The sequence below is a fragment of the Poecilia latipinna genome, unplaced genomic scaffold, assembly GCF_001443285.1.
Source record: "Poecilia latipinna isolate Pla-1442-1.1 unplaced genomic scaffold, P_latipinna-1.0 Scaffold667, whole genome shotgun sequence".
NCBI lineage: Eukaryota > Metazoa > Chordata > Actinopteri > Cyprinodontiformes > Poeciliidae > Poecilia > Poecilia latipinna.
The window spans coordinates 282,057-293,345 of NW_015113283.1; the positions used below are offsets into that span (position 1 = coordinate 282,057).

The 11,289-nt window shown below is 38.2% G+C and overlaps 1 protein-coding gene across 6 annotated transcripts in view; it reads left to right on the forward strand.

The window, feature by feature from the left end:
- LOC106954639 (echinoderm microtubule-associated protein-like 1) overlaps nt 1-11,109 on the forward strand; it is a 54,647-nt gene extending 43,538 nt beyond the window's left edge. For 2 of the 6 annotated variants that reach the window (XM_015044313.1, XM_015044310.1), the window contains 5 exons: nt 3,976-4,158; nt 4,354-4,407; nt 6,994-7,132; nt 8,978-8,992; nt 10,962-11,109. In XM_015044313.1, the coding sequence (XP_014899799.1) occupies nt 3,976-4,158; nt 4,354-4,407; nt 6,994-7,132; nt 8,978-8,992; nt 10,962-11,094 (524 nt within the window). In that variant the 3' untranslated portion in view covers nt 11,095-11,109. Of the gene's footprint in view, nt 1-901; nt 1,017-3,975; nt 4,159-4,353; nt 4,408-6,993; nt 7,133-8,977; nt 8,993-10,961 lie in introns of those variants that run through there. The other 4 variants (XM_015044312.1, XM_015044311.1, XM_015044314.1 and 1 more) reach the window with 4 other exon arrangements.
- Nucleotides 11,110-11,289: the final 180 nt, after the last annotated feature.

Here is an 11,289-nt window from a genome sequence, read left to right on the forward strand (position 1 = left end):
GATGGATGGATGGATGGATGAGTAAGTTTCAAAAGCAACTCTAAACGTGGGCTTTTAGTTGAGAGGTCTGGAAGATACAACAATATCAGAGCTTGTTTAAGTCAATTTATTAATATTCACGAAGAAGTACTAGTTCTAATGGCAGATTATTTTACTTATAACTATAGTTCTTCATCAATATTAAGGATTTATTGATTTATTTGGCTGAAAAGTTACTTCTAAGTTAGTGTTGTCTTATTTCAAAATATTTACACTAGAAACTAGACCAAAATGTTTGGTAATATTTTGTGTTTTTGCAGTGTGACCTTTACAGAGACGATCATGAGCAGGTTTGGTTTTCTTCCTTCCTGTTGCCCCCTGTGGCTGCAGTGATGGACATGCAGTCAAGCTTGCGGCTGCCTGCCTGAATCTCATCGTTTTCCAGGGGGGGGGGTAATGGGGGGACAGCATGCCCAGATCCATTAAGGTGAGCGGAGAGCACGGTCTCAGATTTGTGACCCCGCCACATATTGGTCCAGTAATGAAACCAGGACAGACAGGGGAAAAGTTGGAGGGAAGCTAAGGAAGACGGACAGAGATGATGTGATTAGAGATGATGCCTGACAGGTGTGAAGACCCCACTGGAGATTGTTAGTGGGCAGTAATCCTCCCTCCCACAGACAGAACAATGTTCAAGTCTCCACACTGTGATGGATGTGTTGCTAAATAAAGATTGACACCTCAGTGATGTAAATCTCTGGGTAGAAAGTATGTGGCGGTGTTATTAGGAAGCTTTTTTTTTGTTTTTCTGGAGGAACTCCTCTGACTGGCTGGAGCCGGGTGACAGACGGAGGATGTTGGCTCAGAGCTGTAACACCCAGTCATTGTACGGCGGCTACACCGTCGCTGTCTGTGTACAGAACAGACTCATAGCAGATTCTCAGCAGACAGGAGGAGCTTTATCTGAGGAAATTCACATCCTGACAGACATTCACATATAAACATGTACATGGATTGCCTCGGTGAGATATTTGCAGGTGAGAGGAAAGCAGTTAAAGTCTTTTCTGGAAACATGTATGCTTTTATTTTTAAGAAAATTAATGAAGTCATCATAGTTCTTGGACGCTTGGTTTGTTTTGTTATAGAAGTTTTAAAGGGGCAGTATTATTTATTTTCCATTTTATAGCACAATCAAGGAACTATGATTACTTCAGTTGTCAAAGAATGCTGTATATATCAAATTTTTTAATGCCTTGAAATTGGGCTTGTGTCTCTTTAAAAACTCCTGCTCTTTCTGAAACTCCTCTCCCTTCAGGAAGTCATCATAACATGGTTCCTCTATTAACCCTTAACAATGTTTTTACCAGTGTTGCACTGAGAAGTAGCTCCTGTAATGAGCTCAGCTGATGCACAGTTCCACCAGGTGTTTGCTAATTGCTGCTGGCTAGTCTGAAGGAGCAGAGTGGGGGATTTGCTGGGGATGGCTGTTCTGTGAGGCGGAAGTTTGGAAACTGCAGCTCCGAGGAGGAGTGATGCCTCGAAGGCGGCACTGGGTTGAACATTTTCGACTTTTGCTACTCAGAAATTGCCTTGTTTTTTACTCAAAAAATTCTGAGATTAGTCTCAAAATTTCTGAGTTGCGGCTAAAAGGAGGAGCTTTGTCCTCGAAGGCGCGGCTAGGTCCACCCAGGCGTCTTGCACAACTTCTTAAACATGCATGAAAGAATCACAGCAACATTTCAGGTGTGTTTTTGATGAGGGAATAACATTAAATATGATGAAAAGCTCAAAATGTCAATTTTACATGGCACTGCCCCTTTGACTAGACACAAATAAATCAGAGGAGGAAGGCGGGTCGTTTCATTAAGATTATGAACCACCAAACGTTCTTCAGCAACCTCTTACTGAATATTTAATTTTATAAATATCTGTGCTAAGTAGTTTCTGAAAAGTTGTCTTGAAAGTCCGGTTTGTTGGAGTTAACGTGTAATTGAACTCTAAGCGGACCAAAACAGCGAAATCTGGTCCGCTTACAAACATCGATCTCGGTTCAGTTGAAGTGAACTCTGTTGGTTTGGAGACCACTCCAAAAGCAGGAAGTGGACTACAGTGCAGGGCATTCTGGGTAAACACAACCAAAACAACCACTAGAATCTGTAGCTAGCAGGAGAAATGTCTTTGTCTTTTACTAAAAACAAAATAAAATTCCTACAACCGTTAAAATTCTAAACAAAAACTCCATTTTTGTTTAGATTTTGTGAAGAAGGAAGATTAGCTCAGTATCTTCTTCAGAGGCTTTTTGTGTCGTTTCGTTTAGTGGTTTTCAGCGCATCACCCCCACTGGCGGGGAGGGGAAAAGGTTTTTCAAAGATTTGGTTTGTTTGACACAGTGCAGTGAGAGAGTGAACTGCAGCAGCTGAAAATGTAACAAATTTTGCAAATTTGTTCCCAAATCGAACTGAGTTAAGTGTAAAAGAGAAGCACAACCTTCCCTGGCATCTAATTAAACATCGACATACAATTTATAACACAGGCATTCTTATTTTTATAAAAGAACAGAGCGTCTTGTTTTGTGAGGCTACATACAAATAAAATCTGCTTGACTTTTACGAGAAACGAGGACGCATTAAATTTCTTCCCACTTATTGACTGAACCCTTTTAAAATGGGTGCTGGGGTTGTAATACTCGTTTGGGAAGATTTGTTTTCTTTATTTCAGATCTGATCGAGTCTCGGTCGGGGATGTAACCTTTTAAAAAGCTTTCATGAGCCCTCAGGAGCTCATCATGCCACTTTACTTTCAGCATCTGAAATCAACAACTGCTGCAGCTGATTGTTTGAAGATGTTATTTACGGAGGTCAAGAGGCTTTTCCGTAATGCTGTCAGGCAGCGGGGGGTCGAACTCAGACTCTGAGTGTGTCTGCTCTGTCATGAATAATTCATCAAGCTGTTATTATCAATCTGTGGGGAAAACACGGCATTGATTTGCATGAATATTTCAACAACCCACCCTGACATCAAAGTGTTAATGGAGGACACCCCGAGTAAGTGGGTGTGCATGTGTTATCATTAATGAAGTGGGCCCTGGTGGCCGGTGCTTGGCCCCCAATCTGGGTTTCTGCTGGAGACAAAATAATAATCTGTCCGGCTTGATGAGAGGCCAGGAAGACGTTTGAAACAAATCTGTGATTAACCTCGCATCCAATTTGGGTTTCTCTCTAGTAAGGCAAAGTTTACCTGTTAAAAGTGACCTATTATGCTTTATTGAAGAGGTTAGGGTAGGCGATACAAAACTTAATTACATTTTATTTTGCATAAAATCATTATTAGATCATCATAGTGCCTTTCAAATGTGCAAAATTCACATTTAGTGAGTTTTTATACTAATATTTGAGTCTCAACTGCTTCTAAAAAGAGTCCAATGGTTAAAAAATGTTATAGCATTGGTGTCTGGAAAATAAGCCATTTTAAAAACTTCAGAATATAAAGTTACACTGCCCGTCACCTAGCAAGCTGAGCTCCAGCATGCTTGGTCAGCTGGTTCTTCCACTGTACAGTGGCTGCTGGAAAACTTACCATCCCAAAAACACTTGCTGCATTCTTGTTAACCGTACATCTTTGCTTTTCAAAGGTGTACGGTTGTAAAATTGCACATTTGTACAGATTTTGAGGGGCCGTGGCCAACAGCAGCATATTTAGATTTAAAGTGGCAAGAGGCCCTAAAACAGCTCAAACTAGGCAGAACTGAGATGTCATTGTGTAAGAATGATGTCATGGATCTATCCTAACCTGTTCAAGGAAGCATAACAGGTCACCTTTAGCAATCGGGTGTATTTTCCAGACACCAAAAGACGTTAACTTATTGTCAAAAAAAACAGCTTGGTGTTTCTTTAAGCACTTTGGCTGTTTTTAGAAGCAGTAGAAACCCAAATGGAAGCATAAAAACGTACTAAATGTGAATTTTGCCTGATAAGTTGACATATCTTGTCTCCTCAGATGACAGCGCGTCGGCAGCCAGCAGCATGGAGGTGACGGACCGCATCGCCTCCCTGGAGCAGCGGGTCCAGATGCAGGAGGATGAGATCCAGCTGCTCAAGTCCGCTCTGGCCGACGTGGTTCGGAGGCTGAACCACTCAGAGGAGCAGCAGGCCATGGGGTCGCGCAGAGGACCCACCAAAGGTAGCACAGAACCAGAACCTTCACTTCTACCTCTGCTTTGTTTCTCCTTACATGATTTTATCTGTTGGTGGAGCTTTTCCTTTACGTTTCTCCCACCTGCTGAAGTTACTTCAGATTCTGCTTGACTCCTCTGACCAGCTGTCACTCTCTTCTCCTCCATGACTGTGTTGTTTTGTTAACTGCGTTGTGCGATAGAGCCCACTAAGATGAGAAAATCTCCATCAGCAGACAGCAGTTTTGGCAAGTCAGGTAGGCCGGCTGTAGCTTGTCTGCACTCACCGGGCCTGTTGTGCACTTTTCAGTCGTTGCCTGCAACATTTCACCTCAATATGCTGCACAATGTTCAGATTAGAAGACAAATTTAATTTACTATAACTTGTAGTTTATATATTGTTTGTAACACTCTAAGAACATTTTACACCTAACTATGCTGCTAAACCTGAATTTCCCCCATATGGGACAATAAAGGTTGCTTCTGTTTTTACTACATACGTTAATAAGAATAAATAATTTATTCACATTACACAAAATGAAAAATGCAATCTTTCTAAAATATTTTATTTGTAAATGTAACATTTATTTACTATAAAGTTTGTCATGTTCAGAAATTGATGTCTAATTCTTTTTATGTGTATCTGGAAAGATTTAATTTCACTTCAACAAGAATGAAAAACAAAACTGTTTTTTACTTGAGGAAAAAGTTTGGACACCCTAAAGTAAGGAGGAGCAGCTTTCATCATTTTCCTTGAAAATTATGGCGTCTTGATTTTTTTCACCTTCACACCTGCAAGTTAAACTCTGCTGCTGATGATTTTTGATCTGCACTTGTTGGCTGCACTTGTTGCATTGTTTTGCATGCTGCCACTGCTGCTGTCTGTCTGCCTGCATGCCGTCAGCTTCTGTTCAGCCGCTCCAGAACCAACGTTTGGGCTCAGATGTCAGGAAGTGATGATATCTGACTCAATAGCTGATCAGCTCATGCAATTTTCTTTGTTGAAAATACAATCTTAAACATTTATACTTAATTTACACAAATTATAAGAATGTAGGACACTGAGAAATGGTGAAAGTGAGTGAATTTATGTATTATACAGCATCTCTCTTATTGTGACCAACTTTCACTATTGTGTTGTGTTGGTGAGTTGGTTTGGGGAAATGACTGATTGTTTCCTATGAGTCAGATTCTCCTTTTCTCCACCAGATTATCCTGCTGCCCAGTGTTTCTTATTCTTCTTTGACATTTTCTGTAAAACATGATAGGTCTCATTTTTGTATCTCTGTTTAATAAAATCTCTCCATGTGTTTGTGAAGCTGATCTATTATGCTTCCTTGAACAGGTTAGGATTGGTTTGTGAACTTTAAAAAACATGTTTATTACATTTTTACACAAAATAATCCTTAGATAATTAGAGCCTCCAACTCAACGTTTACACTCGCGCATGAAAATGGCAGCAAACAGATGGACAATTATACAACCGTACAGCTTTGAAAAGCAGAAGTGGAGCTTCCTGCACAACCAACAAGAATGCAGAAAGTGGTTTCTGGGTGGTAACTGAACAACCAAACAGAGAATAAAGCAGTAAGACCAGCTGACCAGACATGCTGGAACTCTTGCTTGGGTTGCTAGGCGATGGGCTGGGCTGAGGTTGCTAGATAGAGCAGCTAGAACTGCTTTAGAACTGATTTATTGGAAAATTATCATGAAAATAGTACAAACTACTGGATTAATGCTGTAGTTCTAAGGAAAATGTTTTTAAAAAATTAATGAGTTATGACAACGTTTATTTTCCTCTTTGGATGAATAAACTATTTTTAAATCTGAATCTGTCGTCGCATTAAAGGATGTGGATAAATGTAACTACATTTATCCACATTCACTACATTTAAGGCTTAGTGATAAATATTAGGGCAAAAACAATTAATCGCATTAACCATGATTAATTATTTTATTATTAAATTATTAATTATTCCTTAAAAGAACTGCCAACTCATTTATTGGTTGATTAATTGTTGACTGGAATATACTGACTCAAAAAAGGTAATTCTGCTGAAAACAATAACTTATTCAGAGCAGTAATAAAGTCAAAATCGAACAAAAAATTATATACATTTAGTATTTAAGATTAAAAAGATTAAACACAAATTTTAGTTTCACCTGGTTAAAATAAACTGGCACCTTTTTCAATCAAATTATTAATCGGCTAATCAAAAATAAATGAAGCAGAAAGAGTGGATCTTTTCACATGTTGATGTTAGAAATACATACTTTTTTTAGCATCTTTTGCATTAATAATCTAATATTTCCTAAAGGAACGCTGTGTCATTACATTTTAGGAAATAAAATATTTTTCTTATTTTCTTATTTAAAAAGCAAAATTATTTGTTTCCATCTTTTAGTGTATTTCTAATATTAAAAAAAGATTTAATTTGTTAGCTGAAAAATCTGCCAAATGTGCCAATTTTTTATTCGATTAATTGATTAATCATTAGAATAATCAACTAAGAATAATCGTTATCTGCAAGGCCAATGAATATGAACACTTTTGGTCTTCCTTAACTTCATAATTCAACATTTTTATAATTACAAGAAATTTATCAGAATGGCGAATTCTCCTGGAAATAATGTGTCCAAATCCAGTAAGTGGGCTTAATAAATCCTCAAGAATAATGTCAACATCCAAACAGTAGCTTAATGTTACGAAAATGTAAATCCTGCTATAAAGTAACCAGTTTAGTTCTTTATATTTGTTATTTTCTCCTCCTTCGTCGCTGATGTAAACGTTTCGCCGCTGCAGCCGACGCTCCTCACCGTCCTGCTTGTTGTTTGTCCTCCAGCCAGGCCGATGATCGCCACTCTGCCGCTGCGGCCCACGGTCAACAACGGGACCGTCCTGCCGAAGAAAGGCAGCAGCACCCTGCCCTCCCCGTCTGGACCCGGGACCAGGAAGGACGCCGGCCCGGCAGCCAACAAGAGGTCAGGAACCAAAACAAAGGGAGTACCGTCCTGCGACGGAGTAACAAACTAATACAAAAATTTAATTATTTGCAACTTTATTCTCATATTATTTTATTTTTATTTTTGTAATATTACAATTTTATTCTTATAATTTTATTAGTTTTATTTTCTTAGCATCGCCCTAATACTCCGTCATACTATTCAGCAGATTGATAGATTTGTTTTTTTATTTCACTTTATTAAACATATTTTTGCTATTTTTATGAAGAATTCAGCAGGTTTTAAGTGCTGAAACCATTAACCGAATTAATTGTGATTAATCGATTATTAAGATAATTGTCAACTAATTTAGTGACTGATTAATCGATTAACTGGAGTAAAAAGACTCTAAAGAACCATTTGCAGGAAGAGCAACATGGCTAGAACAATAACTAAAAGCTGTTGGAAAAATATATATATATTTTGCATTTAACATTAATGTTGTTTTAAAAAGGAATTAAATTGTTTGCTTTTTATTTGATTACCCGATTAATCGTCAGAATAATTGGGAAAATATTTGATTACTAAAATAATCTTTAGCTGCAGCCCTAGTTTTATTAATGCTGTTGTAAATCTTCGGTCCACACAGCCAAGTTGCTTTGTGTTTCTGCCGTTTGAACTCTCACATTTCAGCTTTTCTACCAGCCAAATTCACTGACATTTAACGAGACTGATGCAGAGAGAGACTTCTTTGTCACTTCGGTGTGTGTGTTCACGTGGAGGTCAAGCTACAAATTAAGTCTGCCAGGGGAACAAAAGTCTTTTCCCGTTCCTGGATGACATTAACATAATCAGATGAGGAGCAGCTCAGTCCAAACAAACCTCCCAGCTCTAATACCGTCTGCAGGTGTTCACTAAAATTAGAGGGAAAAGTTTCTAAAAGAATCATTCTTAGTGAGAATCAGTCTGCTCAGTTCTGCCTGTATTGAGCTGTTTTAGGGTCTCTGTCACTTTAAATCCAAATAAGCTGCTGCTGGCCACGCCCTGGAACTCAGCGTATACACTCGCACGTCAAAATGGCTGCAAATATGCAAAACTATATAACCATACATGTTTGAAAAGCAAAAGTGGAGCCTCCTGCACGACCAACAAGAATGCAGCAAATGGTTTATAGATGGTAAGTCAACAAATAAACATGCATCTTTTCCAGCAGTGGTAAAATGAGCTGACCACTTGTGCTGGATCTCCATTTTGGGTTGCTAGGCAACAGGGCTACTAGACTTGGCTGTGGTTGCTAGGTAACGGCAAAGGATTTTTGTTCCTCTCTGCAGTTTTTCCAGAAACTGGGACCTTGATTTTCAAATGAAATGCAAAATCTAATGTCAGAATTGGAGTAACAGTTCAATCCTTTTCTCCTTTGATCAAATTAAGATTCTTCCTACACTGACTCCAGTTCTGGAGTAACAATAATAAGGAATGCAGCAGGTGTAGCCCATATCCTGAACATTCCCTGTAACTCACTAGAATGAGACTTTCTTTAATAATCCCAAGTTCCTGCGATATGTTTTTCTTCCACTAAACTTTCCCTTGGTATACTTATGAACTGCCTGTTTCTTTTATACAATTTTTTGTAGTGACAGTCTGCTGGAGAACTGTCAAATTAGCAAAAGCTCAAAAATTAAATTGCTACTTTCTTAGAGAAATTTCACTGTAAGAGTTTTTTTGAGCTGGAAAACTGAAATAAATGTTTCTATTCTCCAGCTGAGTTTTTTCCCCTCCTCGTGCATCGTGTTTGTTTTCCAGACACATCCTCTCCTGCAGCCTGTTTTTGAAAGCATCTCCTGTTTTCATCTCATGTTTTGTCCTGTTGTTTCTTCCCACCAGAATGTTGTCCCTCAGGTGAGAGTCAGCTAACATCACCGCCATTTAAAACTAAAACTTCACCTTCTGCCATTTCACCTCCTGAACTGCAAAAACAAAAAACCTTACCAAGTTATTTTGGTTCAAGTCTCTACTGCAAATAACTTAGTACACTTGAAATAAGACAAAACTAAGTTACAAGTATTTTTTTAGCAAGATATAGGACTTTGTTTTAAGTCAATAATTCCTTAATATTTATGAAAGTTCTAGATCCACTGGCAGATTAATTCAATTGAAACATGAGAAAAATGTCTTGTTATAAATTTTATAATCTGCCAGTGGAACTAGAACTTTTTAATCAAAATTAAGGAATTATTGACATAACTTGCTAAAACATTACTTTAAAGTTAGTTTTGACTTATTTCAAGTGTACTAAGATGTTTGCACTTTGAACTAAAAACATTTGGTAAGATTTTATGTTTTTGCAGTGCAGGTTGTGTTTTTCTATGTCCTGAACTAATCTGATCAACAGAAGCATTCAAAACATTTTAATCTGACTTTAATCTGTTCATATTAAACACACATCTCTGTGTTATGACTGCATGAGAGTTTTATATATGTATGTGTAATAATTGTGAAAGATTTTTCTTTGGCACAGTAAATTAAACAGGCATATAAATGCATGTTTTTAATTACACTTTTCAGGTAAATTCTGAATTGGTAAGTGATAAATTTAATTTAGGGATTAAATAAGTTTTCACTTTTTCAAAAAAAAAAAATACTTTGTAAGATTTTGTGTTTTTGCAGTGTGTAAACATAGACAGTTGGATTTTAGTGCAACTTTCTCCCACTGACTCACTGATGTTTGTATTAATTTAAGCTTCGTCGCAGTCGCTTCCCGACTCGCTGCAGCCTTTAAAGCCCTGCGGTCCAATTAGGACGCCGTGATTCCTCATGGGAAAAACAGAGCAAACAGTTGTTCCTCTCTGCTGCTTTGAATAAAAACACACACAGTCTGTGCAGAAGGGATAAAAGCCAGCGGCGAGTTTCAGGTTCTGGACAGACTGGATTAGATGACCTGTCTGCCTGCTGACTGCTGATTTGGCTCTTTTTTTTGTTGTGGAAAAAAGACCGGCTGCCCTCATGCAGATCTGCACAGCGCTGCTTTTATTCTGACACGTTGTTGGTTTAAATAAACTGAATTCCGGTGGAGAAATACAATCTTTTCATTTTGCACTTCAACAAATTCCAATGTTTTATGTATTTCAGCCGGTTTGATGCAGATAATAACACTGACTGAGCAAACACCTTTTTATTTGCGGCCTAATTTGCCGCTTGTTGCTTTGGAAGGCAGTGAAGCGAACTTAATTTATTGTGACTGTTTTATATGTTTGTATGTTTTTAGGGTAGGATCAGCAGTCCTTGAAACAGGAAAATAGATTATAGTACGCTTTCTCTGCAGTAGGAGGTGGTAATTTTCCCAATCTGAATACAAGTTGTTGTTTTACCAAGACTTATAAGAACAGAACAGATTTTAATTCTTTTTAATTTTTACCTTTGTTAGAGGAGGTATAAAAATACTGTATTTAGTCCAGGGATGCAAACCACAAATTTCTATTTTATCTCTTTGTTAATACAGCTGACACAAAATAATGTTAAATTTTAATAGCTTTTTAAAAAATTCAGCATATCATGAAACATTTAGCCTGCCATATCAAGTCTGAGCCCTCTTGAATCAAGAGAAAACTCAGATTCTTAAGAAAAGCCGCTTCTCAATTAATCATTAGTCGATAAGATAAATCAACTTTTTATCAGCTCATTAATCGATAACTTGCATCCCTAATTTCAGCAGTAAAATGAGAGATTGTTGCTGATGGAGCATAAAAACAAATGTTTATGGATAAAATCTTTGCTTGACTTCTCACAGACGCTGCCGTCAGGTAATTTTACGGCCCATTATTCTGTCTGCCGCCACTCACTGGTTTTGCTTCTTGTGTCTGTCCTGCAGCACTGTGAGGAGAGCCAACTCAAACGAACACGTGGGGACTCTCACTCGCAAGGACTCGGGCGACTCCAAGGGGAACCGGACCCGGGCCGGGTCAACGGGCAGCAACTCCAGCGGCAAGAGAAGCGACAGGTAAACCCAAACCGCAGGCACTACCTGCATTTCCAAATGTGTGGAAATCTTTGTCAATATTCTCCTAATGTAAAAAAACAAACAAAAACAATTTTACAGTTGCTGAATTAAAATAACACGTGAATCATGCCAGCGACGGATGTGAACAGTAAGGTGCATTTATAATTCAGTCGTCAGAGGAAACGTCGGCGTCTTATTC